This window comes from Phyllostomus hastatus, unplaced genomic scaffold, assembly GCF_019186645.2.
Source record: "Phyllostomus hastatus isolate PE091 unplaced genomic scaffold, TTU_PhHast_1.1 phas_scaffold_216, whole genome shotgun sequence".
NCBI classification, from domain to species: domain Eukaryota; kingdom Metazoa; phylum Chordata; class Mammalia; order Chiroptera; family Phyllostomidae; genus Phyllostomus; species Phyllostomus hastatus.
Genome location: NW_025334018.1, coordinates 16,230,943 through 16,258,617, shown reverse-complemented (window position 1 = coordinate 16,258,617; position 27,675 = coordinate 16,230,943). Strand labels below are relative to the sequence as shown.

The window sequence follows — 27,675 nt, the reverse complement described above, 5'->3', positions numbered from 1 at the left end:
CCCCACTGGGGGAGGGGCCTGGGGACCCGGAGCCTGGCCATCAGGGTGACCACTCGCTCCGCCAGGGCTGTGTTTGTATTTCGGACTCCCAATGCCTATGAGATTAGGTGGGGAGTGAAGGCTTCTGCCCATTTTATAGATAGAAAAACCAAGGCACAAATGGCCAGCCCACCGGCCAGACCTTACCACCAGCCAACAGAGGAGAGCTCAGTTAGAATAGAGCGGAGGTTTTTTGCCCAACCCGTCCGGTGCTCCTCTAATCCTGTCCTGAGGGGCCTGAGTCCACTCTCGTTCTCTGGGGCCCTTGGAAGGGGCGGTGTCTGTCTGGGCAGAGCCCCTGCAGGGCGGCTGGTGCTGGTCAGAGGGTCTGATTGACAGCAAGACGATCCTGCCGCCAACAGAGCAGCACAGGATGGGAGGAGAACCCCTTCGCTGTCTACAGGGTTTAACCTGACCTTTGGTTTGACCTCCCTGTGCTCGGGTACAGCCAGCTTTGCTGGGGGCTGTCCCCCGGGAGACAGCGGCCAGGTCAGCGTGGCCCAGAGACTCCTGTCGGCCCCCAGAGTGGCCGTGGGCACACGGGGGGAGGAGCAGCTGCTCTGGCTTCAGACAGACCCACCCAGGGTCACGTTCTGGCCCTGGCACTCATCGCCGTGTGACCTGGGGGAGGTCACGTACGCTGGGGCACCTGTTTCCTCACCTGGGAAAGGAGGCGAGTGGTGGCTGCCTCCCAGCACTGGTGTGAGGGTTGCAGGACAGCGTGCAAAGGGCTCGAGAAAGGGCGGCCGGGGGTCGAGGAGCTCGCTGCGTGGGCCTGGGGTGGACGCGGGCTCTGCCGTCGGCCCGGGGCCTGGGGCAGCCGCCTCGCCCCGTCTGGAGTTCCCTGAGCATCGCTCCTATGGCCCTTGGGTTGGGCCTGGTAAGTAATCCCAGCGTTCCCTTTCTTCCGTTCTGGAGACAGAAGGGGTTCCCGGGTGGGCACGTCTCAGGGCTCAGCCGAGGGTGGCTTTGGGAAACCTCTCCCCTCCCTGGGCCTCAGAAGCATGGACGCCTTGGCCGTGGGGTGCCTCACGGCCCTTCGATGTCAGGCTCCTGTCCTGGGGGTCAGCCCTGCGCCTTGGGGTGTGGGCCGTTTTCTTCGTGGCTAGTGGGAGGCCATGTCCCTTCCTCTCCTCTCCCCTCCCAGTGCTCATCACAGAACCCTCCGACCCTGCTCAGCCCGGCGACCACTGGGGGCTTCCCGAGAACCTCCCTCTGCCTTCAGGGAGCGGGGGTGTTGGACCCGCCACCATTCCCATCAGCTCTCACAGCTCCCCACAGAGTACACACACAGGCTAAGAAAACAATAATAGTGTGCTTCTGAGGGGCAAGGGCAGGGCTCGGACAGGGCCTTTAGCGACCTTCGAACCTGACTGCCACTCTGAAACCTGCCCTCCATACGCATGCGCTGGCACCCAAGGGAGCCAGACCTGGGCCCACCCCTGGAGCCTTGGGCCCTGCCAGGCCGGCCCGGGCTCTGTCTGCACTGGCTGGCTTGCTACAAAGCACCCTGGTTCTGAGGCCGCCCGGAACCATGCAAGCCCAGAGCTGTCAGGAGCGTCAGGGATCAGCTATCCTGTGTGCCTTTGAACGGGTAAGAAGCGCAGGCCAGACATAGGAAGTGACTTGCCCAAGGTCACAAAACAGGAAAACACCAGCGCTGGGCCTTAGACCTGGGTCGTCTGATGCCAGCGCTCTTTTTCTTCATCTGGGTGACCGGGAGGGTCTCCCCTGCCTCCCATCACGTGGCCCCACTCAGCTGCCTGAAGAAGGTGGGAAGGGCAGGGCCCGCTCCGGGTGCCTCGCCTGGGGGGCCTGCAGAGGTGGGGGGGGGCCTGCAGTGACTCTGAGGGGCTGGGTGGGAAGTGGGAGGCCGTTAGGACCCAGAAGCTCTCCGAGCATCCCGCTCTGCCGGCTGCCTCTCATGCTTGCTGCAGTGGCTTCAGCAGCCTCGGAGAAGCAGCATCAGCCGGGAGAAGCTATCACATGGGGACCTGGAGCTGCTCGGCAAAGGTAGGAGTTGCCGACTAGGCCAGGAACAGGGGCTCGTGCTGGGGCCGGGGCCGGGGGCTGAGGTGCCCTACGGAAGGGCGGTGTCCTGGGGACCAGCCCACCCTACCTCATGCCAGGGACGGCTCCCAGGTATCCCGAAGGCAGCCTTGGGGTGTGGGCATCTCCGAAGCCTAGAGGTGGGGGGTTGATCTGCCAACGGGAGTACCCATGTTCCGCAGGCAGGCAGGGTTCTCCGTCTATCTCCTTCCCTGTCAGAACGATGGGTCCCCCGCCTCCTGGGAATGGGTCCCTGGGCATCCAGGCCGATGGGCCACTGTGTGTCCTGGGCGGGGGGCACTGCTGGGGAGAAGCATTGCAGAGCCCAGAACCCTCCCCGGGCTTAGGAGGGGCAGGCGCCTGTCTGACGGAAGGCTGGGCTGGGGCCGGGGGACGGCAGCTCCGTGACCGGGAGACAGGTGCATGGGAAGCCTATGGGAGCCTCCGTGGCCTTGGGCTGGGCACTGACGTGCATCCCGCCCCCAGAGATGAGGGCGTCTGTAACTTGACCGTGTCCCTGCTGGAGGCCCAGACCCCGGCCCAGGGGTGGCCAAACCTCCTCCAGGTACTCAGAGGTCTTGAGGTGAAGGTAGGGGGGCGGGTGGGAAGAAAGCAGCGGACCAGAGCGTCTGAGAAGGCATGATGATGTGAGCTGGGGGAGGCCTGAGGCCCGGGGCCTCCCTCGGACACCAAGCCCGGCCCGAGGGTGAGGGCGTGCCGGGGGCAGGCCTGCCAGTGCAGGGGCTGGGGGAGAAACTGGGATCCTGGAACTGAGGAGTCAGCGTGGAGACCCTGGCGAGGAGGCCGAGGGAGCCGTGGAGAAGAGAAATGTCTGAGGCTTTCCCGTCTGCGCCCGTCACAGCTGCCCAGCACCTGCCTGCCGGTCCCCTCCAGGTGGCAGCCCTGTCTCGGCGTGGGACCCTGCCCGCCCTGCCGGCAGACTCTCGGTGTCCCCGCAGACCCGATGGGCCTCCGCTCCTTCGGCCCCCAGGGCCTCTCCCAGGGCCAGGGGCCAGTGAAGGCATGACACGGACGGGGAGGGGCGAGGGTGCCTCTCCTGGCGTCCCTGTTGGCATTCCCCCCCGCCCCGGGGGAAGACTGTCTTAGGAGAAGCTGCGGTCCCCACTTCAGGGACATCTCGCCGCCGTCTCTGCAGCCTCGGGGTCTGTGTGGCCATTTTGGCTGTGTGATGAGCTTCCTGCCATCCCTGGGGAACGGCCTGTCTGCGGGCAGTGGTCCGGAGTTAGGGCTGCCTCGCCCCGGAGCCCAGGCCGCCCTTTCCAGGAGGGAAGCCGGCCCGCAGCCGGCTGGTGGAGTGTTCTCGGAGCGAGTGCCGGCCGGCGGCAGCGGCTCCACGGGCGCATCGAGTTTGACTCAGTCCACCGCCTGGCCCCCAGCGCCCACTGCCGCGCTGGGGCTACATTAGGGCAAGGTTGGCGGTGAGGCCCCCGAGCTAGGGTGATTTTGGCTGTGACTGCGGAGGGGGGCTGGGACCCCTCTGCCCCACGTGGTCCTCTTTACTGCAGTCAGAGAAATGGTGGGTTTTCAAACCCAGCGAGCCCCCAGGTCAGACCCCCTGGAGCCCAGGAGCTCACAGGGTCCTCCAATGTTATCCTAGGCGGGACTCTTGGAGGTGACCCAGCCCACCCCTCCCTTTTCACAGGTGAGGAAACCGGGACCCCGGTGACTTGGCTATAGAAAGTCCATCCAAGGCAGCACGTCCCCAGCTTGCCTCTCAGTTGCACACCTTAGCACCGTGTGCTGAGGGGCTCTGGACGGCAGGAATGGTACCTGGAGATGAACTAAATTGAAAATTACATTGGGCAACTCATTTCCACTGTAAGCAAACTCAGTGTGGGCAACGAGGCCCAGGAAACAGATCTGACCTGCCACCGGATCCGGAGCCTGGAGAGACGCTGACACCCCAGACTCCCCCCCGCCCCCAGTTTCTCCCCATCTCCTCCCCGCTTCACGCTCACCCACGTTCACGATCGCAGGCGTCTGCCCACTCTCACGCCCACCCTGCTATGCACAGATGCCTGCTCCTCCTCCCTGTTCTGTGGTGTGGGGACCGTCCTGGAACAAGGGGGCTTTGGGCCAGGGGTCTTCCGGTGGTCACCTCCAGTGACCAGAGATCTGTGGCCCCGGGTTGGGGGCAGGTTAGGAACGGCTCCCCTCCCACCTGCAGGGACACAGGACCCTGGAGAAGTTAGTGAGTGGGTGGACAAAGGCAGCTTTCTAGTGACTTCTGCCCGTCCGGCTTAGGCAGCAGTGGAGGCTGCAGCTGGGATGCTTTGTTTGGCTGTCCCTTCTCAACACCCCCCCCCAAGTGTCAGCTCTTTGTCTCGAGGGCGGTGTCGTCAGAGCAGGCTAAAGCACAGTCCGTCCCCTCCTGAAGGGACCTCTTCCTGGTGGTGGCCCCAGAGCAGCGAGAGACATTTTCAGAGATGGTTCAACAACTACTCACTGAATGTCGAGAACACATCCCAGCCGCTGTCTGGGGCACCCCTGAACTCGGCAAGGCACGGTCGGCTGCCGTGCCAGCCCTGGAGCCGGGCTGCCTGGGTGGGGGGGGGGTGTACCCCAACCTTGCCTCTTACTAGCCCTGTGACCTTCGGTAAGTTACTCACCCTGTCTAGGCCTCCGTTTCAGCGAATGCGAAACGGGAATAAGAATCACATCCGCCTGTCAGGGTTGCGTGCGCACTGAAATGAGTTAATGCGCAGAGTGCTTAGAACAGGGCCTGGCGCGGCATCATGTCGCTGCTTATGATTCGTGTTCTTGTTAGTGAGTCTCCCAGGATCCCGGGAACAGGTTGTGAAGCAGGTATCATTCCCTCCATTTTGCAGATGCCTTTATGAGGACACCGGAGATCCGAAGGGTCCCCCAGGGAAAGTGAGTAGCCCCAGCCCTGGGACTGGAAGCCAGGCCTCGCGCTCTTCCTCAACAGCGCCCCCCTCCGGGGGAGACAAGAAGTCAGGAAATTCGCATCAAAACTTTCCAACGGAGGCCTCGTGGGGAGCTCAGCTGGACCCTGGGAGAGGAGAGCAGAGGATTCAGACTGGCTGAGCCACCGCCTTCCAGAGGGGCGACGGGTGGGGCCCTGGAGGAGAGAACGCGGTGAGGAAGGAGCCCGAGGCCAGCGGGCAGGTGGGGTGGGGAGCGTCCGAGGCTCCCACGTCTCTCGCCACGTCTGTCTCCAACGTCGCCACGGTCACCAGGGCCCACCCCGAGCCACCTCCCCTCAGAGAGATGCGCTCCTGAGCCCTCGGTTTCCGGCCGGGCGCTGCGGACCAGCGACCCAGCCTCCAGGGCTGCCCACGAGAGCCTGCCCGTGGGACTCCGGCGGGAGGCGCCCGCCCCCCAGCACCGGGAAGCCTGGGCCTGGGCTGGCCACCCCAGGATCACCGGACTAGGATGGGGGATGGGCCTGTGACGGGAGGTGCCCTGGGCGTCCTCTTCCGGCCCCATGGAGTCCTCGCCCGTCCCCCAGTCGTCAGGGAACTCTTCCGCGCTGGGGAGGGCCCCTCACACCCCCGGTCCCTCCACTGCCAGTGGGGTCCCCGAGGCGGAGCTGCGGGACGTGGCTTCGGAATCCGTGGCGCTCTTCTTCATGCTCCTGCTGGACCTGACCGCCGTGGCTGGCAACGCCGCCGTGATGGCCGTCATCGCCAAGACACCCGCGCTCCGGAAATTCGTCTTTGTCTTCCACCTCTGCCTGGTGGACCTGCTGGCCGCGCTGACCCTCATGCCCCTGGCCATGCTCTCCAGCTCCGCCCTCTTTGACCATGACCTCTTTGGAGAGGTCGCCTGCCGCCTCTACTTGTTCCTGAGCGTCTGCTTCGTCAGCCTGGCCATTCTCTCGGTGTCCGCCATCAACGTGGAGCGCTATTACTACGTGGTCCACCCCATGCGCTACGAGGTGCGCATGACGCTGGGGCTGGTAACCTCCGTGCTGGTGGGCGTGTGGGTGAAGGCCTTGGCCGTGGCTTCCGTGCCCGTGCTGGGCAGGGTCTCCCGGGAGGAGGGAGCTCCCAGCATGCCCCCAGGTTGCTCACTCCAATGGAGCCGCAGTGCCTACTGCCAGCTTTTCGTGGTGGTCTTTGCCATCCTCTACTTCCTGTTGCCCCTGCTCCTCATCCTGGTGGTCTACTGCAGCATGTTCCGCGTGGCCCGCGTGGCTGCCATGCAGCACGGACCGCTGCCCACGTGGATGGAGACCCCCCGGCAGCGCTCGGAGTCTCTCAGCAGCCGCTCCACCATGGTCACCAGCTCGGGGGCCCACCAGACCACCCCGCACCGGACGTTTGGGGGCGGGAAGGCGGCCGTGGTCCTCCTGGCCGTGGGGGGACAGTTCCTGCTCTGTTGGTTGCCCTACTTTTCTTTCCACCTCTACGTGGCCCTGAGCGCTCAGCCCATCTCGACCAGGCAGGTGGAGAACGTGGTGACGTGGATTGGCTACTTCTGCTTCACCTCCAACCCTTTCTTCTACGGCTGTCTCAATAGGCAGATCCGGGGGGAGCTCAGCAAGCAGTTTGTCTGCTTCTTCAAGCAGGCTCCGGAGGAGGAGCTGAGGCTGCCCAGCCGGGAGGGCTCCATCGAGGAGAACTTCCTGCAGTTCCTTCAGGGGACTGGCTGTTCCACCGAGTCCTGGGCTTCCCGGCCCCTCCCCAGCCCCAAGCAGGAGCCGGCCACCGTGGACTTCCGAATCCCGGGCCAGATAGCGGAGGAGACCTCGGAGCTGCTGGAGCAACAGCTCACCAGCGACATCATCACGTCCGACAGCTACCTCCGTCCTGCCCCCTCACCTCGACCCGAGTCATGACGGGCTGCTGGACGCCCGGAGGGAGCGGGGCTGGGGGCCGGTCAGCACCGCACAGAGCACCTTGTGGGCCGCCTTTCCCCAGCGAGCCGGGGCTGGGGCTGGGGTCTGTGCACACTTAGAGTTTTCTGGGTCAGGAACAGAGCCAACAGGATGGACATGTGGCCAGAGCCTTGGACATGGCTGTGACCCTTGACTCCTGGGGGAGGGAGCCTGGCGAGATGGTGATGAGAGGAAAGGGTCACGAAGGTGAGAAGATCGATGTCTTCGAACCAGGGAACCTCCCATGCCCCTGGAGGCAGGGAACTCCCTAGTGTAGGGGTTGGAGGGTATAGGGCAGCAGGCCGGGCTTGGCGTTACTCTGGGGACCCTTCAGGATATTTGTTTTCAGTGTCACTGTCCAGGGCAGTGTCTTCTTGTCTCCTTGTTTGGTTTAAAAAGAACTCTCACAGCCGAGTGTTTCGATTTGAGTAAAACAGAGCTTTTTCTAGTTTGAGACCTGCGGTTTCCTTAAAGTGAGAGGACCAGCCGGAGATGGTCCCTTCCTGAGTCTGGCCAGAAGCAACAGGAAACAGCACGCGGGCGCACAGAGGAGGGGACAGGGAAGCGGGCTGCAGCCGCCGCTCCCCCCTCCAGGGACGGCCCTTCCGCTGTGTTGCTCTGCCTCTGGCCTGCGCACACAGGCCATCCGGCCTGGGGGGTTATCTTAGCAGAGGCCAGAATGAGACAGGGGGGCTCTTTCTCTTTGCCTTTTAGGATGAAGAAGTGGAAAGATTGGGGGTTGGATGGCAGAGGGTGGGCATCAGCATTTGAATTGCTAAGGTGGCTGGAGGCAGAGAGGCCAGGCAATCGCTCTCACCAACCACACTGTAAATCTTCTTTGTTTTCTAGGGCCGGCCTCCCCGATTTCTCTCACGGCGGTGACCCACCTCCAGCCCCCCAGACAACCCGGTGCAGAGACTAAGGTTGGGAACGGGTCGGGAGGGGTTTCCACGGTCCATTAAACCAAAACCTCCCTACTCCCAGGCATCACTCTCAAAATTAGCTTCAGTGGCAAAAGACTTAAATCTCTCTCCTACCTGCAGCCCTGGGGTGGAGACGGGCCACAGGAGCGGGGCTCAGCACCCACCGATTGACGCTGTAGGGACTGTGTTGGGTGGTGTTGGGGTGATGTTTTCAAGGGAGGGGGGAACTGCGCCCTGGATGGGGTGTCCACCCGGGACTACTCGTCCATCCAGCTCCCTCAGCCGAGGCGGGTAGCAGTGCAAGGTTGAGGCAGAACCGAGAGGGTGCGCGCTCTGCATTTGAACAAATCCCTGGCTCACTGAGCGTCAGAGGGGAGGACGGCCTGCTGGGAGTGGGAGAGTTTCCCCTTGGAACAGCCAATAAATAATTTTTATTATAAAAGTGATACCAATACCAACATCGACTCCTTCAGTTCAATGCAGTGCATCAGTGGAATACCCGATATTCTCAGGGCCCCACGTGGAGGATGGGCAGCCACTGTCTGCAAGGAGTCCGTGGTCTAGTCTGACCCAGGACCTTGTATTTTTGCAGAGCGGTTACACGCGGGAAAGCAACAGAGAGAGCAGTGTGAAAAATACACTGCAGAGGACGTTCCTGGTTCTAACTTCTGAGCGTTCCGTCTGTTGCAGCCATGGAGGTTTCCTGCAGGCTGTGGGAAATGTGCGGGTTGTAAAAGAAACTCCAGATGAAAAAAAAGTTATTCAATGAAACTGCTCTCCCCCTTTTAGATCCAGGAAAATTTCCAGGTTTTTGTCTTCCTGCCACTAGACTCACTCTAGTAAGGGGCAGCACCTATTAACATTGAGGAAATTCCTTAGATACTATATACACCCAGGGCAGTCTTCTGTGATTGCCAAACACGTTCTCCACTCGCTTCCCTTTTAAGATAAAATAACGTTGGAATCTCACTCATAGATAGGGGGAAAAAAACTTACAAACGCCACTGATCTGCCTGTAGTCCCTAAGCATTGCCGGTAGGTGGCAGTGCGAGTCCAGTGGAAATAGGAAAGGCACCCGTGCGGGGTGGGGGTGGGGAGGGGGAGGCATTCAGCGTTGGCAGCCATTTTGTTCATTTATTTTGCCTTTTCCTTTGCCTTTGCCCAAGAACCCTTCCCAGACATCAAAGAGGAAACTTTAAGCGCAAGGATGACTCTAATTCAGGCTGAAATTTCCTGACACTGTGAGCTCACTGGCATTTATTACCGAATTGGACATAGGCTGGTTCATTTGCCATGTATTTTTCCCTGAGTGGATCATGTAGGAAATACACATTTCTCTTCTATTCATGCTAAGAACTTTCCCGACAGTTCCTGCCGTGATCGGCGTCCAGACGTTTTCTAGTCACCAGGATCGGTTGGTCGAGTTCGATTCGTAGTCCTTGGCTGTGAAAGTTGCTCCTTTCTGAAGAGTCGGCAGGCCGAGACGACCGCGGGTCGGCTGCTCTCTCCCGCCCCCTGGTGTCGGGGTGACCCTCGATCCCGTAGGAAAACCGTCTGCCGTGGGCGGCGTGGTGCGTGATAGGACGGGGGTGAATCTGGGGCTCAGACGGAGCTACCGACTCACTCTGTCAACGTGGGGAAAATGTTCATTTCTCTGAGCCCGTTTCCTCGTCCGTGACAAACGGGGTGACATTACCTGCCTCGCCAGGTGCTCGTGGAAGCACCTGGCCATACCTGGCAAATAGGCACTCAATAAATATTGGTTTCCTTTCCTTTCCTCTTGCCCCCCCCCACCCCGCCGTAACTATTGCTTATGGGAAAGCAGTCCTTCTTATTCTGACAGCCACTAAGGAATGAACCGGAGGAGTCTTTTCAAACGTTGAAAAACCGGTATTAAGTCGTGGGGGTTGCGGCCGTTTAAGGTGGCTGTTTACGAAACCTTTCTAATTATGGAACCATTCCCATCCAGACCTTTCTGTTGGAAGCTTATACTGTATTCTATTAGGGAAATCATTTTTAATCACAGGGAAAGGTCTTGGGGGCTGCACGAGTTCCCCTCCCTGGACTGTATGGCGACGAGGATCTGCGGGGCTATTAGGAGGAAAGGTAATGTAGGGTCATCTGCACAGTGGTCTCCAGGATTGTGAATCAAAAAGGCTATCAGTCTCAGGCTTCCCTGGGGGCGGGTATTAATTTTCAAGTGATACTAGAACTGAAAGGCAAATTTGAGTAGAACTTCTCTTTTTGTGTGGAACCGCAACAGGAAATTTTAGGAGATTCATAGGTTGCACTGGTTTGTTTTGGGGGTATGGCACTGAGGTTGACTCATCTTGATGGAAGTCCTAAGCCCCGAACACAGAACCACCCGTGAGCGCTAAAACTGGCTTATAGTGGGAAAGGCAGCACGGAAATTTTATGTTGGAGCCACACGCTTACCTTTCAGGTAGTATCTGCCAGCAATTTCAAGCGGCCCTTTGCCAACAACATAGCAACGGGGCAACTGTCAAGCCCACAGAAATTTGCGCGTCACGGCGCAAGGACCAGCGACGGGGTCAGCGATGGCAGAAAGGGATCGCTAATGTTCCAGCCACGGTGGGTCTTACAGCTCACAGATGTGAAGCGTGGCCGGGACCCAGGCTCTGGTTTGTTGCCATCCCATGGATATAGCTCAGTAGACCCCGGCAAGTAATGCATCCTACACTTGGGCGGGGACCCCGGGTTTTGCCCGTGTGAAAGTCCCCACAGAAACTCCCGTGCGGGTTGTGCGCTTTTATTGGGAACCCCCGCACCAACCCTCATCCAAAGGCGGGCTGCGCGACTCTGGGAGGGCGCCAAGAACTGACGAAGCCAGTCCCCGGTTTTCCTACATTTATCCAAATAACAGCCCCAAACATGAAATAGGCTTGGTGCGGAGTAGTCTTAATGCGAGCTCCTAAGCAGCACCTGAGTAGTCCGCAGAACCCCCGCCTCCAGGACACACCGTCCCCCCTCCCCGTACTTCCGCTTCCGGATGCACCTTCACTACCCCAACTAGAAAAGTTCCAGCGGTGGAGGCCGCGGGGCGTTGCCGGAAGTGTCGCAAACGCCGGATATCCGGCTTCTCTGGGCGCTCCAGGACCTGAGAGGGCCGCCGCCCAGCAGTAGACGTCGTCTCCGCCAGCCGTCCCGCAGTCCCCGCGGTGTTTGAGTGAGCCCGGGCCCGGTCGCTTCTCCCGCCGCCGCCATGGGCTGCACGTTGAGCGCCGAAGACAAGGCGGCGGTGGAGCGGAGTAAGATGATCGACCGCAACTTGCGCGAGGACGGGGAGAAAGCGGCTAAAGAAGTGAAGCTGCTGCTCCTCGGTGAGGGCCTGGGGGCGGGGCTGCTGGCCCCTTCGGGAGGGCCTAGGCACTTGGGGGTCTTGGGCGGGGCGGGGGGGGGGTCAGCCCGGGCTGGCGGAAAGGATCCCCGGAGGGGTGGAGGGCGTGACGGGCTTGGGGTGGGGAGGCTCCGGAGGACGTGCTGAGGGGGTGGGGTTTTCAGGTTGTAGGAATTAGGCTGGAGAGGGTGTGACTCCGTGCCGGAATTTGCTTTTAGCTCAGAGAGTTTGGGAGTGTGGGGAAATAGGACATTGAGACTGTGTTAGGTATACGGGGAAAGCTCACAAAAGAAGGGAAGGGTATTAGGGAAGGCTTTGCAAGGGGTTGGAGTGGGTTGGTAGCCAGGAGGCTGCTGGGGTAGATAGAGTGTGCGGGGTTTGTCCTAGGGCTTTTGCGAGACTGGAGCGTGGTGATGCTCTAGGACGGGGTACAGCTGGGTGGCGTGAATGATTGATATAAACACGGGGGTTGGGCCAGAGTAGTCACAGAAGGGTCCTGTCGTTTGTTGGAGAGTGGGCGTGTTGAACTGTTGGGAAGGTGGCAGAACGCGGGCTTGTCCAGAAACGTGAAGGGGTGTGGTGGAGCTCAGCGACAAGTTCTCAGGGGAAGGAAGAGAGCTTGCTTGTCCAGGCTGTCGATCCTTTTCCCCCTCCTTCCATCGTTTTTATTATCTTAAGGTTTTTATAACCCCATCCCTTGTTTTTGTAAAGGGGAGGTGGTGTGACCCGAGGAAGTTTAAGGACTGTCTTGCTTGAGGTTTGTGGCAAAAGGCGTAGTGGGCAATACATTACAGGCTGGTCATTGCTGAACAGCTGTTGGGGGTGGTGGGCGGTGGGAATGGAGGTATCTTAGGCTCAGGTGCGGAGCTGGGGGCACTTACTGTAAAGACCTGGGCAGAAGTCTGGTCCTGGTGAGGGGTCTTGTCTTTTCAGTCTCTTCAAACTGAAAACACCTGCTTCTGGAATTACTGTTTCTTTTAACCCACGTTCGATTTAAGCTTTTAGGTACAGTCAGATGTGTTTTACTCAGCGTGATTAGTTTTAAGATGTTTGAGAGGTTGGCTTCTAGAGGTGCAGTAAGCCTGTGAAGTGCCCTAGCATCAGCTTACCAGTAAATCAAGCCCCATTTTTTCACTATACACATTTTCCAGGGATCTGTTGGAGAAAAATACCTGTGAATAATGGTTTCTGTAAGCAGAACTCTCCTTTTTGAAACAATCAATTTTTGAGAAAAAGTTGCTTTAGGAGAGGTGCTCTACTGTAAGCTAATTTTGTAACTCCAGGATGTCCTGGGTGCCCATGCTACTCTCTCTGGGTCCCTTTTTTTTTAATATATAGAGAGGGGGAGGGAGAGAGGGAGAGAAAGAGGAGAGAGGGAGAGAGAAACAACAGTGTGTGGTTGCCTTTCTCCAGCCCCTCACTGGGAACGTGGCCCACACCCCAGGCATGTGCTCTGACTGGGAATCGAAGTGGCAACCGTTTGGTTTGAAGGCTGACACTCAATCCACCGAGCCACACCAGCCAGGCCCATGCTACTGTTTCCATATTAACCTGTTTGGGTTTGTAGCTTGCAGAAGCCAGGGTAGCAGCTCTTAGATGCAGGGGGAAAGTTACACATTAGAGCTGGAGCCTTCAGTTTGAATACCTAGTCTTTCAGAAAGCATGAATTCAAGTTGTAGTTCTAGATAGCCACTCTCTACATAACCAGCATCACTTGTGAACGAGCATCGTCCCTGCACATAGTAGGTGCTCTGTACTGTGCATGTTGGACATGGCTCTGTGGAGCCTTTCAGGTGTTTCATACAAACCGCTCCTCAAGGCATGAGCATTGTCTGTATTGATGGATTGTCTCTGAAACGAAAGGTGTGCCGCCTCTTCTGTGGGTGCTTTGATTCCCATTGCCCATCGGAGATGCCCTCAGGACGCAAGCCCGTGGGATACAGATGTGAACTCGGGGGCTTTCTTCCAAGCGGCAGAGCTTGGCAGAGGCAGACCGTGAGCAGTCAGAATTTGTCTGAGTGTCTGCAGAAATCTTTACTCAGGACCTTAAAAATAGTGCATTTAATTAAAAACAAAATGAAGCACATGATGACTTGGGGAACTTCAAAAGCAGTTAAGTAAAAATCCAAGTACTAAAGCATTTCCTTTAAATTTTTTATCAGTTTTATTGACTTAAGTCAGACTAAAAAATATTTTTGAGTAAGTTTAATCAACAAATTCAGACAGGTTACAGATACGAATGCTCTTGCTTGAGCCATATCATAACGCGTACATGAAATTCAGGTTTCTTCTTTGCTATTTCTCTAAGCAGCATGCACCCATCACAGTATACAAAGAGTTTCCTTTTTGCTGTAGAGTACCTCCTTTGATGTACATGTAAGTTATTTTTATTTTGTCGCTGTGAAGCTACTGAACACAGTCTAAGTTGAGATCTATTTACTTGCCCTTGTCTCTCAGGGCACATAATAGATGTTCACTAAATATCACTGTATTTTCTTCTTTGCAGGGATGTAGTTCAGCGTAGTGATTAACAACACAGCCTCTGACATCAGACTGCTTCAAACTCCAGTTCCCATTTACCACCTATATCTTTAGGAAGGTTATTTATGCAGTTTCTCTCTGCCTCAGTTTTCTCCTTTTTGAAGTGGAGGGAATAGGGGTACTTCATGGGATTGCTGTGAGGGTTAAATATGACAGTGATGTGTAGTAGAACACGGCTGTTGTTGTTGTTATTGTATCAAACGCATGTTGTAGATTACAGGTTCTGTGGAATTAGATTGAGAAACTAATGGGGCTGAGTTAGTTCAGGAAGACTTCAGTGTTACAACCCTTTCATTACCTTTGGTTTGAATTTCCTTTAGATCTGTTATTGGGAGGATCTTGATATGCCAGTTTAGTGTTCAATCATGATACTCTATAGAAAGTCAAAATTATATTTTGCAAAGTCTCCTGACCAGGGTGCAGTGCATAGGATGGCATACAAGTGTGCTGTTTGCAATTTTTTTGAATAGTCGAAATTTTAAATCATTTTCATAATTTTTCATTACAACAGCTGATATTTTCCATATGATTCCCTCTGTAAACTTTCTGGATTTCATATTGAAATATTTCATTTGGGAGATTTGTACCAATTAATACTTAATATCATCTGTACTACTTTGTTTTATTTTCCATGTCATGATTTTATAATATATAGAAAATATATGTCATTTTTCACCAAGCCGTCCAGCTCATCAGGCCTCACAAATACCATCATTTTCAGTGTGTGTCGTGATGGGATGGAGTTGGGAAGCACTGGTGTGATACACAAGAGCACTGCTTCTGGAATCACATGAAACCCAATTCAATTCCTGCCTCCATTTATTGACTGAGAGACCCAGAGCATGTAACTTAACCATATGAAGCTTAATTTTCACATGTAGAAAGTGGGAATGATGATGCCTATTTCATAGTATGAAATGAGATGACACATATAAAATGCTTAGTTCAGTAAATGGTGACTTCTGTGATTGCGGTGTTGTGAAGCTTATTTTAGCAACTTTTTTTCAAAATGTTTAAAACAGTTTTGAAATTTGAATAGTGTTTCAGGCAGATATTTGATCTTCAAATATTAATATACCCTTTTTAAATATTTTCAAGGAATTTTAAGAAATACCAATCTTTTGCAGTAATGGAATTAAATATTACCATTTAGTTTTGTAAGTTATTACATGATCTATTTCTGTGCTATCTCCAGATTTCCATTTCTTGATAGTTGCCCTTAGCAGATCTTGAGAAAACATTACTCAAAATGAGACCAAAGCTCTGTCTTTAGGATTTTGCCAGCGGTGGCATGGCAAAAATTAGGTTGTATGCGGAGAATTGGAATCATCTCATTCATTTAAACCTTGTACTATACAATCAGTGATTCACATTTAAATATCTGCATATCACTGGCTGAACATGCTTATTGGAAATAAGGCAGTCCTGTGATAAATCCCGTATGAAGTTACATCCTCAGAGGGTGACATTCTTGATTGTGCTTGCCTTGATCTGGCACAAGATCCGCAGACAGTTGTTAAGTTTCTCTTTAACAACTTGCATCTTGCGTCTGCGGGGGCGGGGGACTAGAAGAACTTATTCCCTGTGTCCTGTTTAAATGCGTTTGTCATCCTGCAGTCTGACAGTGTGGCCCCCCTCAGGAACTGTAAGACTGTGATCTTCCTGAGCGGGCTGCCTCCGTCGTGACGCCTCCATCGTGACGACGTGGGGAGTAGGGTGCTTCTTATGGACTAGATTCCTTTACGGCACGTGTAATCTTTACATCAAGGCTGCATCTGCGTTTCTTTAAAAATAATTTTTCACCTATTCAACTTAGTTGCACTGTTCCAGAAAAGTCTTTTAGAGTTGTGGCAGGTGTGTGCGGTGAAAGCGGTCCCTCTCTGAGTTCTGGAAGGCGTTGAAACCTGAAGACCTGCGCTGCTTTCTCTGAGCTGCCTTGTCCCGAGTTTCTAGGAAAGGAAAAGGGAAGTGCATGGGTCTTGGCAGGTGCTTACTCTACCTTCCCCAACCCTCTTTCTCCTTTCTGGTTTTCCCCACACCATTCAACAGCAGCAGCAGCAGCAGCATCCTGGGGGTTGTGTGCCCCTTAGGGCTTCAGGAGATCCATGGCCTTGTAAAACTCACTAGCAAAATTTATGGTGTATGCATTTTTCTGGGGAAAGGAGTCGTAGATTTCATTAGGCTCTTCCTCTGCAACACTACCTACCGCCCACTCTTTAAGGCCCTCATCTGGCCCAGGAAAGTCAGTGGCTGTGCAGAAATGGGATGTTCAAAATGCAAAAGAAAAAACCTAGACACTTTCAAGAGTCTTCAGTTCCTCTTTCAGAGGACAGTTTTTTCCTCCAGGTGGCCCGTCTTTCTCCCGCTTCCCCAGTGAATCAATGAACTGCTGGCTGCCACTCGCCTCAGGCCAGTAAGTCCAGTGTAGAACTTACCTGCCCACTCTTCTCCCCCACACCCACCCAGCAGGTGGGCCTTCCCGTGTGGGCATCATCCTCAGAATCATCGGGGTGAAAACGGAGCTCGTTTTTTAACTCTTCTCTTGCTGTCATCTGTCTAGTCAGGCAATTGCCAAGTCCTGTGACTCAGTGTTACTAGATTTTTGGAGTTCATAGACTATTAAAATAAATTCTTTGTTGTTGTTGACTGACTTAGGATTCTAACATTTTCTTTTTCTTAGTAAATGCGTTTTTTAAATATCCCAAAGTACCATCTGTTAGTATTACTATTTAGCTCTCTTCCTCCGTGAAACCTTTTTGGTGCTCTGAATTGGCTGCGATCTGTCCCTCTCTTTGAAACCTCATAGTATTTTTTATGCCTCTTGGTCTGTCCGCCTTATATTACGGTTATCTGTGTACTTGGCCGCCCCTGACTACATGGTCCTTGAGGGCTGAGAGAACTGGGTGTTTCTCACCTTCACACCTGCTGCGGGACCTCGTATAATGTGAAGACTTTTTTCCTGTGAGGAACAGAAACTCATTCATACTTGTTCCAGTCAAGGAGGAGTTTGTTGAAAGGACACAGTGGGCAACTAATAGGCATCAGACATCCAACGACAGATCAGATCAGAGGTGAAGTAGAGCCAGGCCTCACACGCGTGGACCGTGATGCGTGCCCCGTCCCCATTCCTCCTAGAGCAGGATGGTCTCTTGCTCTGCTTTGCTGGTAAGTCACCTCTTCCGCTTTCTCTGCTCACTTACAACTTCTTTGCCCCTGCTTCCACCCCCCACCTCCACCCCCTCTCCTCCAGTTTTCAGCTTTGGCTCACTCTGACACCTCTGCCTCACACCCTGCCTGACCTGGTAGTTCAAGTGCTTCTTGTCTTCTGACTCAGGTTCCCAGGGTGCCCATTCCAGGTTCCTGGGAAGGATATCACATTGGCCTGGCTGGGTCAGGTATCCGCCACTATCTTGTCAGCTGTGGTGGGAACGTGGCAGGGTTGGTGGGGTGTTACGAGTTCCGTAAGGCTGATTCTCTCAAGGACTGGATGGGTCAAATTCTCTATTAAAAAGGCATGCATAAAAAGTTAAAGATTAATAGATGATAACCCTACCATCTAGTAGATACTCATTAAATATTAGTTGAACTTAATGGAACGAGATGGACATATTGAAGAACTAAACATATTTCTGTTTTAGTTTTTCATTAATTCACAAGAACATGCCTGCTAATTCTCAATATTAAGTTGTCATTTTGTATGGTTGGGAGATGTAATTAAATTCAGTTGGAGGTAGGGTGCAGGATTTTAAACTTCCATTATCAACACATCCAACTCAAAATAGTTAATGTCACCTGAATTTAATTACTTTCAACTTTAATTCAGGAATTAATTTTTAATGCATATAATCAGCACAGCGCCTGTGCTTCATCATCCCTGCTTGTTCCTGGCTGTTTTCCCCTACCATCTTTACGAGCACCGGAACGCTGTCCGGGGCTAATAGGGAAGAGGTGAGACAGACTTCTGTTCCTTGTCAATGATCTTGCTCAGAGGTTTTTTTTAGGGAGTGGGTGAAAACATTTGGCCAAGCGGGTTGCTCATAGACTCGCGCCGCTGTGCTCTGTCTTCCTAGGTTTAGTTCATTTAATTAGGGGTTGGGACTTGTCGGGAAAGTGGGAAGGAGAGATGCTTTAAATACGCAGGAGCTAAAATGTTAGCCATAAAGACGAAAAGCAGAAATGTGGGTCTTGTAAGAAATGTCTAGAGCAGTGGGCACTAAATTTGTTCAGATTACTGAAGTCTGTTTCGTTTTTTTCAACAGAATACAGTAGGCTAGCACTAATAAAATCCATCCCTTTGGTCTGGTAACTCAGTTCATAAATAGGCGGTACCAAAGAGCAAAGAGCCTGAAAATTGCGAGCTCAGCCCTAATCTCCCAGCTTCATTTTCATTGTCCTGCCTAATGAGGCCTGCTCTCAGGGGTCCTTGGTGGAATTGGCATCATCAATCAGATGGACTATTACGAAGAGGGCTGTTTTTGCATTGTTAGTGCTCTTATTCTTGCATTTGATTGAACTTAGTTCAACATAATAAAGCTGTTCAGGAAGATAATTAAACACTGAGGTTAAAAGTCTAAAAGACATAAATTATATGAAATGCCTATGTTGTAAATGTTCAAGAGCATATAAAGAAAAGAAATTGCTCTCGTATTTGATTTCAACCTCCAGTTTTTTTAACTTAGTTTTTGGTTTATTTCTTTTTCATTGTTTAGTAAGTTAGAGTTATCTTTAAGCCTTTATCTATCCAGACTATCCCGTTACCTGCTTAGCAATCATCTGTATCATTTCTGTAATTCAAGCTGCTTGAACTAAATAACATTGTGTTAGGATCACTGTTTAATTGTTCTAGTTTTGATACAGTGCTCAATGTAAATGAAATATCCTGTTTTCCGTGTTTAGATACTAAGTTGTAACAGCAGTGAATATATCTGATACAAACTATGCAATGAAGGATACCAAAAAGACCAAATTTGTTTGACTTGGACCTGAAAAATGACCTATTGATCTTACAGACAAATTTCAGGAGGATATAGATTTTAGACGTGAATTTCCTTTGATTTCCCACTTAGACTTGGGGGAGACCTAAGAGATTAAGAGACTGTTAAGGATTAGCTGAGATAGCGAGTTCATTGTTTGCTGCCAGGGACCTCTTTTTGTTACCAGGTCCGCTCAAAGGAGCTCATGTTTTTAATGTTCACACAAGTCTTAGCATTTTAATGTTAGCATTTCACATCTCAGAATTGCTTAACTTAGAAGTAGATAGCGTCCTACATAGAGTCAGGCATGTTTCACCAAGATCGAAACATACACTCTGTACATTTAAGTTGTGCCCGAACTCTCCTCTCCTTTGTTCCTGTGGCCTGAGGGTGACAGCCCTTGTCACACTGGTGGTGCAGGGACCTTGGAAATCAGATTCCTTTCAAGGCAGCAAGGTGGCTTGGTTCTCGTCGTCTTGTGATCAGTCTTCCTGTAATGGATGGGTTTTAAAATTAAAATAGTTTTCCATTGAATTCTAAAAACTTCTTATGGTAATGTTACACTGTATGTGGCTTTCTGTTCTAGTCATATGTTGATATCCCTAGTTTTTGTTTTTTTTTCTTATTAGATGGATAGTGTTATAGGGAAGTGGATTTTGCCTAGGACCTTAGAAATTACATTTTACAAATCACTGTAAGTTACAGAGGGGTTGTTCTAGAGTTCATACTTTTAACAGTGCATGTCCCTCTGTTTCCCGAAGGTGGAAGGTGGGAATCATCAACTTCAAAACGGGGCTCTGTTTGGGGTGCTAGTGTGACTACTGCCGTGGCTTGCGTAGTGTGGTTCCCATGTCGGTGACGTGACCGTGTGGCCTTGCCCTCTGTGGGGGCCACTTCAGTGCTGAGCTGTGTATTGCAGGAAATAACGCACTGAACTACTTCGGTTTAATGATGGAAATCTTTTTCACCATTTTGCAGCATTAATAAATCGTCACATATTTTAGTTCATTTCAGGTTGTTAAAAAATAATTTCCTTTTGCCCTGGCTGGTGTAGCTCAGTGGATTGAGCGCAGGCTGCGAACCAAAGTGTCGCAGGTTCAATTCCCAGTCAGGGCACATGCCTGGGTTGCAGGCCATGGCCCCCAGCAACCGTACATTGATGTTTCTCTCTCTCTCTCTCCCCCTCTCCCCCCCCTTCCCTCTCTAAAAATAAATAAACAAAATCTTAAAAAAATAATAATTTCCTTTCTTCCTCTACTTCTAAGGAAAGAAGTATATTTGTTATTCTTTATTTTTGCTATAATGGCTGTAATTGAAATGCACACCCATGTCCTCACCGGTATCTGTAGTTCTTTTATGTTTCGGGACTACTTTAAAAAGGTTTTTAAATAAACTTTATTTTGGAATAATGTTAGACTTATAGAAAAGCCACAAAGGTAGCACAGAGTTCCTGTATGCGCTTCACCTGGTTTCTTTTCATGTTGCCATCTCACATAGCAACGGTCCGTTTGTCAACACTGAACTTCACACTTCATTGGGATTTCAGCAGTTTTCGCACCAATGTTCTTTTCCTGCTCCAGGATCCGGTTCAGGACCCTGCACTGCATTCAGTCAAGGCCACTCTCAGTTGAGCTTTGGCTTTTGGTGCCGCACTGTTCAAAGGAGGCTCGTTTGTTAAGCTACTTATGATTAAGTTCTCTGATCATCTTATACGTGCACAGGTACTTTCCTCGCCTGCAGATAAAAAATAACCGAGAAATAGAACTCTTAAGCAATGTGAGCTGTGGAGACACACAAGTAAACAGTGATAATGTATGTGGAATGTGGTTACAGAAGGAGGAGCCCGGTTCTGGCAGGAGGAGGAGAAAGACACATCAGCACAGTCCTCCCCGCGGAGGCGGCACTGGAGACGGGCCTTGAAGAATAAATAGGAACTCTCAGGGCAGAGAGGGGAGAGGAGCGCGTCCAGACGGAAGGGTGGTAGTGTGTGCAAAGGCTCAGAAATGCCAGTGAGCGAGTAGACTTGCCTAGGAGGGAGGGCTGGCATCGGAGTGGGGGAGATGGGCCGGAAAGGTGTTCAGGGCACTGGAGGAGTGTTAGTCTGAGTGTTTCACATTCCTGTCTCACCAGACAGTCGTGAGGCAGGGCTAGCAGGAAACTTCGTAGCTTTGCTGACGTGGTTTTCAGTGACATCCTGTGGACTTAGCGTGTGATTTTGTGTCAGCGTGAAAATGGCTTTGTATTGATCTGCCTTCAAAGCAGTGGAAGGAGACTGGCTGGCCAGGAGCCAGGGTGGGAGCCTCGAGGCAGCCAGGGACACCCCCCCCCCCCCGCTCTCTTTAGAGGCCGCCGGAGTGAGGAGGAAACCCCACTTGCCCCTTTCCCTTGGCCGGGCGCCCAAAGAGAGCAGCTGATCGTTAGCAGCGCTCAGGTTACCTCGTCCACATTCTCAAGTGGTAGCGTTCGGAGGAGAGCTGCTCAGCCGAGTGAGCCCCCCCCCGCCCCCCCTTAATCAGGCCGACCTCTTCCTCCGGTGGTCCGTGGGTGCTGGACTGGCTGTCAGCGTCCTGCTTTACAGTTGGGGGCGGGGGGGGGCGGCGATCCCGTAAGCCATTGCCCAGCCAGTTAGCGAAGGAGAGATTTCTCCAGAAGGTAGATATTCTGAAATTCTGTCTCACATATTGATGAAGTTTTATAAAAAATTTCTTAGATGCACTTTAAGCCATTTTGGTGATTCCTTCCTAGACAAACCTTTTCAGGGAAGAGACCATTTTTTCTGTCCCACTTGCAACTCACTGCCATCTTTTACCCTTAAGATACTCATTCACTTATTCATTTCCTGAAGAGACATTCAGTGAGAACTCACTGTGCTTCGTGCACTCTTCCAGGTGCTGGGGTACGGGGTGGAGGACAGACTCCCAGCAGTGTCGTGCAAGTGGGTGGTGGGTGCAAGGAGCTGGGACAAGCCTAGAGTGAGGTTTACAGGGGAAGCAGGAGACTAGGACGAGGCTCGTGAGCGAGTCCGAATTATCGTCGGGTACGGTTGTGGGGTGAGAGGCGAGGGCACAGCCAGGAGTGGGTGTGGGGCTGAGGGCAGATAGCAGAGGAATGGAAGTCTCCTGTTTCTGTTAACTGCCCACGTTGAAAATTCCACCCATTGCAGCTGGCATTTGCAAAATGGGATTGGGTAACCACTGAATCTCATGGAAACTCAGGCCATTCATCCTGCCCTCGGTGATGATGCGCCTGCCTGCCCTAGATTGTGGTCTAGATGGGGGTGGGGGGGCGGGCACATAAAAAGAAGGCACTGCTTCGTGCTTTCAAAGAGTGTGCTTGTGAGGGTACAACTGCTGGAGTTCTAAAAAGCACAACCCAAGTAATCACAGCAGTTCGACCACATACGGTGTGCTTACGGTCGGGCCTTAGCCTGCAGGTTCAGGTTGGGCCTGGTCAGAGTGCCCTTGAGCGAGAAGTATCGACTGCACCGGTGTGGGAAGGTTTTCAGGTGGCACCAAAAAGAGTTACATCACCCTTTTAATCAAAACCAAGAAAACCAAGTAGCAGCTTATGAAAAATGAGGAGTTAGTTTATAAGCTGGGAAGACAGTCAAATAATAGTTTTTTAGAGTAACCAGAGCTGGCTAGAGATGAAATACGGTGAGTGACTGGGAAGGACAGTGTGGAACTCAGTTTTGGAAACCACCCTCTGGGACAGCGGCTGGAAGGCCGTGAAAAATCTGGGCCGGCTGTCGGAGGGGGCAGCGACGTGCAGGGGGAGGGGTGGGGGCCTTGGCGCAGGGCTGAAGTGCGGACCGAGTCGGGGTTCAGGGGTGCTTGTTTCTGTGCAGAGGCTGGGCATGCATAGAGGGCCAGTGGGCTGGGTGGAAAAAGTCATTCTGGTATTTTGGGCTGAAGAAACTTGCTAACTTCGCATGAAAAGTGGTTTCTAACTTTGCCCTGGAGACCATAAATTCCTGAGCTTATCTGTGTTTGAAGTCTCTGCCCGGCAGTTCCTGACACGTCCAGAAGATGTTTGTGGAAAGGGGGGTGGGATTGAGTAACAATTTTTATGCTCCGTGACATTTTCTCATCTGTAATTCTGCTAACCTTTTTTTTTAAATTGAATTAGGAAGTGACCCGTTTTTGTATTAATAATGGCACCTTGAAAAGCGTTTTGACTGAAATGTCATTTTCACCCTGATCTGAATTTTTACTCTGGTAGCTGCTTATGCCTGTCAGTGGGAGGGAGTCCGCTGGAGTGTGGTCCTGTGATTGGAGCCAGCGTGGGCTGCGCTCCCGTGATATTCAGTGGTGGATGCTGACTTTTCTGTGAACGAGCAGCAGTCTGACCCGAACACTCCGCCAGCCCGGGCTTGTGTGATCGCAGAGCCGAGCATGACGAGAGCAGGCGTGCCCTCAGACAGCCCTCGTGTCCTTGTGGCTGCGCTGATTCTTTCTGGTCCTTGTCCCTTCTTGACCAGGAGCGCCAGATTGGAGGACATTCGAGTCGCCGAGTTGTGGCTGTATTGGGAATGGCTGGGTTAATAGGAGGGTGTGAATCCGTGGTTTGGTTTCAAGCCTGTGTGTGTCCGAAGTAGAGAATGGGTCTGCCCTTGGCCGGACAGTCTTTGTAGTCATAGTGTTAGAGGGCAGCCGGGGAGCACCTTTGGCCGGAGCCCTTGACATTCCTACAGGAGGAGACAGGCCTTGTGACCCTGGGTGACCAAGGTCCCACAGTTAGTCACGGCAGAGTTTAGGCTAAAGTCTACTCTTCCATGGAGTTTATTATGACATGGCATCACTTACTAAAAGGAAAAAAAACTTTTTTAAGTGCCTTAGTTGTACATGAAAGGTGAGAATACATTAGAGGGAAAAGTCAAACTTATTTGCTGGTCGAGTTTTCTGCCTGCTGCAGGACAGAAGTCTCACCTGTTTTAGTCGCACATTCCCAGGTGTCTGATCATGGGGGCCTGGAGAGGGGCCGGGAGAGGGTAGGGGCGCCCACAAACTGTACCCTGTCAGGACTTCACTGTGCAGAGCTCCAGCCAGGGGGAAATGCTCCAGTCACAACCCCGGGCTTTTAGAAGCCTCAAGATTTCTCCACAGGAACAAGTATCTAAAAGGAAAAGGAGATGCTTCAGGTGCCACTGGAGTAACTCTCCACTGACACACGAGGCTGTGGAGAAGCCGGAGACGTGCACATGGGAGAGAAGTGGGGGAGAGGGGGCAGGAGGCGGGCGTGTCTGGAGCTGAAAGTATATTTAAGGAAGAGAGTTTTTTTGTTCCTCAGGGTGGGGCGGAGAAGATGACTCATGCTCTGATGCAGTTTGCTGTAGTTTTGAGGTTGTAAGCTGCTGTCGAAGACTGTGAATCCACATTCCTTCTCGGTCTGATTGTTGGGAACCAGCTGCTCCTGGGATTTTGGGTCAACTGGATACTCCTGTATCAAGGAGCTTTTACTAAATAACATTCTCTGGGCCCTAACATCGCCTGGCAGTATTCGGACGGTGAAAACAGCATTAATAGTAGCTGGTTAGTGGTGTTGGATACCTACTGCGTGTCGCACGCTGTTCTCACCGTCTACAGGTGGACCCCTGGAGGCTCAGAAGTGTCAGTGTCGGTCACCATGCCAGCCTACCGTACACATACTTCTTGTTCTGTTCGATGGTTTCTAAGATGGTTTTCGAAATTAGTTCCACCCCTTTATTCTCTGAAGATTGCCTTGCTTCTTGAATTGGGAGCAAGACTGTCTAACTTAGCTGCTTCTGCCCTTTTTCTCTCAAATATCTCTTCAGCTTTATCGCGTATCCCCTCTCCCTGTCGATGCCGGACGACCTTGAGCTGTATGTGGTTTTGCGGATAAATCTTCTAAATCAAACTGACCCGTGCCCTCCTGTCTCTCTCGAACCCGTCGGACTCCCCTCGCTCACACACCTGCCCCTCCCAGGCCCACCTCTGTCTGCGAGCCGCCCTCAGTCTGCTCTCCAAGCCCCAGGTTCTGTCTCTGTCCGTGTGTCGGTCCCACTCTCTGTGTCCATATGGCCGCTGCCCTGGTAGACCGACGAGGGGCCGATGAGTCTCCCCTGACACTTGCGGTGAATTCTGAGGGATGCAGGTAAACAACATAGGTAAAATGAGACGTTCCAGGTGCCACACACACAAGGAGGGAGAGAGGTGAGGCGTGGGGAGCCGTGGGGAACCCGAGAGTGAGGTGCTAGTGGAGGGACTTACTCCAGGAGCTGCAGCGCACCGAGGACTGGGGTAAAAATGAAGTGTTCAGACCTGATGAGGACGGGGTGTCGGAAATGTTCAGGATTTGGAAGTGACGAGGAGGGAGGGGCTCTGCGGAGAAGGTGGGGAGAGGTGCAGCAGCGGCGGCATGCGGTAGGTGCGGTGTCGGGGTCAGATGTGTGAGCAGCAGAAAGGATTAATTTGAGAAATGCGCAAGGGGGGGAAGATTGTGTTACAGCGTCACGTAAGGGGAGAAGAGCCAGAGGGCTCCAGGTGGCTCTTAGATTTCGTGCTCGCAAGAAAGGGGAGGGAGGTGGCGCTTTTCACGGTGGCCTGGGAGCCGAGTGGGTCCAGCGCTGTTGGTACAAAATGATTCCGTCTTTGTTCGTGTAAAATGCCGGGCGCACCACCGACACAGACCCTGCTCAGTGCTGCGGTCAGGAAGGGGCGCCTTCTCTGAGAGATGGGACTGGGTATCCAATAAAAGCTTGGGTGAAAAAGCGTATGTAAACATACAGTGCCATAATGAAGGGGAAGGACAGACTGACATTTGATCAGGGAGCTTTGGGAAGACAGAGTAGAGCGACGTATTTGCATATGTGTTTTTTAATCAGCGTCTTCATAGGGTAGAACTTAATGAGGTGGATGGAAATGGACTCTGAGATTGAGCTATTGATTATTTCATTCAAAATAATCCAACATAATTGGTAGAAAGGCTGTTTTTAATAATGAATGGTGCAGATTACTACATTAATCTCTACTTTTCCTAGTTAATTTAGTTGCCATTGCTAACATGGAATAATTTAGTAATTCCATTTTAAACTATTTAAAATACAAGTGGTATACTTTGGTATTTTCTTCCCTAGAGTCGAAGTTGCATCATTAGGGGGTTTGGTTGGTTGGTTGGTTTTGTTTTTAGATCTGCATGGGGGAAATCTCTTCTTTCCAACAGTGTCATCAGCAAGTTCTCTGTGCGCTGTTTTAGTGCGAGTCCTGGTTCTTGGTTAGGTGCTGAGAACAGAGATAAAGTCATAGGGAAGTGTCCCTTTTGAATCTGTAAAAATGTAGATGTCTATAGATGTCTAGAATTTCTAAGTTATTTGATCTTTATTTTAACATTTTTGGTTGATAGAATTGAGAAATATTTAGTAAAGGATCATGCATACTAAGCATTAGTCGTTTATCTGTTCATCCATGTTTATTTGCAGGCCGATTTATGTGAGGCCCAGTTTTAGGCCCTGGGAGTACAGGGCTGTATAGACCTTCGTGGAGCTTATATTTTAGTGGAGGAGACGGGAAATGAACAAATCTGTAATACGAAGAAGTGACAAGTGCCTGGAGAAAAATATAACAGTGAGGGGAGAGAGGGTGACGGGGTGGGGTTTTAGGTAGATTGGTCAGGGAGGGCTGTTCTGGAGGAAAAAGAACATTCTGTAAAACCTCGCTCCAGGCAGAGGGAATAGCGCAGCAGAGACCGTGAGTCAGGCTCAGGCTCACCGAGAACCAGTCTGGTGCGTCGGAGGAAGAGCAGGAGAGCTGGTCTGACGGGCCGAGAGAGCAAACGGGGAGGGAGTCCAGGGGGAAGAGGTGGGCAGGCTGCGGAGCGCGGTGTGGTCGGAGGCCGCGGGAGAACTGGGGAGAATTGGGGGCGGAGCAGCGACAGGATCTGATTTACGTTTTACCGACTTGCAGCACTGGCGCATTTAGGAAGGTTTTGCAGCGGGAACCTGTGGTTTCCATTGTGCTTATGCTGACCCATGTGGTGTGAGAAGAAATGTTAGAACCATATATTTATTTATTTAAAATAAATAAATATTTATTTATTTAAAAAAGTGAACGGTGCTGATATTTAACATACACATTGGTACTGGCATGCACATTTCATCTGTTGGTTAGTTACTGGGACCCCGAGGCAAGGTGGAGCAGGAGGGGGAGCGGTCACTCAGTGGTGGGTGTTTTAAGTTTGAGATGTCCAGCAGAAGTCTAAGGAGGTAGGCCTGTGTCCGCCCCATGCTTTAGCTGTCTGAGTGTGGAGCCCAGGGTAGGGGCCGGCATCAGAGGTCTGCATTTGGAAGTCGTCAGCGCAGGGGCAGTGTGCAACAGCTTCAGCGCCGGACTGTGTGAAGGCAGGTCTGTGGCTCTGCCACTTACCGACCGTATTGTGGGCAAGTTAACTCAACATCCTCTGCCCTCTTTGCCTCATCTGCAAACTGGGGATGATAATATCTACCACACAGGGCCAGTGTTGAGGATTAATTGGATTAATGCAGACAAAGTGTTTATAACAGGGTCTGGCATTCGGTAGTCACTAGGTGTTAGCTAGCATTATCAGATTATGAATGGTGTTTAAAACCAGGAGACTAGATGGGATGACCCAGAGAATGAATGGAGATTGGGAAAAGGGCTGAGGAAGTCATACAACCTTTAGAATTCAGAGCCAGGAGGGGGGAGACCGAGAAATAGGGGGTAGGAGTCCACCCAGGAGAACGTGGCTCTACGAGCCTCCAGTGAAGGAGGCGTTTCAGGGGGAGAAGTCATCACCTCGGACAGACTCTGTAAGAGATTGAGTAAGAGGAGGGCTGAGGCTTGGCCGTTGGCTTTGTGAAGATGGAAACTGTCGGAGACCTTTGGAAGGGGGTTTCAGCTGAGTGGCTGGGTGTGAACACCTGCCTGGAGCGGGTTGCGTAGAGAGTCGGAG

At 52.3% G+C, this 27,675-nt stretch overlaps 2 protein-coding genes across 3 annotated transcripts in view; both read left to right on the top strand.

Moving 5' to 3' along the window:
- Positions 1-1,912: 1,912 nt before the first annotated feature.
- Positions 1,913-8,265, top strand: GPR61 (G protein-coupled receptor 61). 2 transcript variants are annotated; one of them, XR_006783184.1, is made up of 3 exons: positions 1,913-2,052; positions 4,938-7,159; positions 7,802-8,265. XR_006783184.1 is itself a non-coding variant. In XM_045817003.1 (2 exons), the coding sequence occupies exon 2, from the start codon at positions 5,558-5,560 to the stop codon at positions 6,911-6,913; it is 1,356 nt and encodes a 451-aa protein (XP_045672959.1). In that variant the 5' UTR covers positions 1,913-2,052; positions 4,938-5,557; the 3' UTR covers positions 6,914-7,564. The 2 variants fall into 2 exon arrangements, 1 of the variants encoding a protein (XP_045672959.1); XM_045817003.1 differs by lacking the exon at positions 7,802-8,265 and having other exon boundaries at positions 4,938-7,564.
- Positions 8,266-10,973: 2,708 nt separating this feature from the next.
- GNAI3 (G protein subunit alpha i3) overlaps positions 10,974-27,675 on the top strand; it is a 38,004-nt gene continuing 21,302 nt past the window's right edge. The window contains exon 1 of the mRNA XM_045816662.1: positions 10,974-11,216. Within this exon, the coding sequence (XP_045672618.1) occupies positions 11,099-11,216 (118 nt within the window). The 5' untranslated portion in view covers positions 10,974-11,098. The remainder of the gene's footprint in view (positions 11,217-27,675) is intronic.

Coding starts and splice junctions, on each gene's coding strand:
- GPR61 (XM_045817003.1), top strand. CDS start 5,558: ATGGAGTCCTCGCCCGTCCCCCAGTCGTCAGGGAACTCTTCCGCGCTG.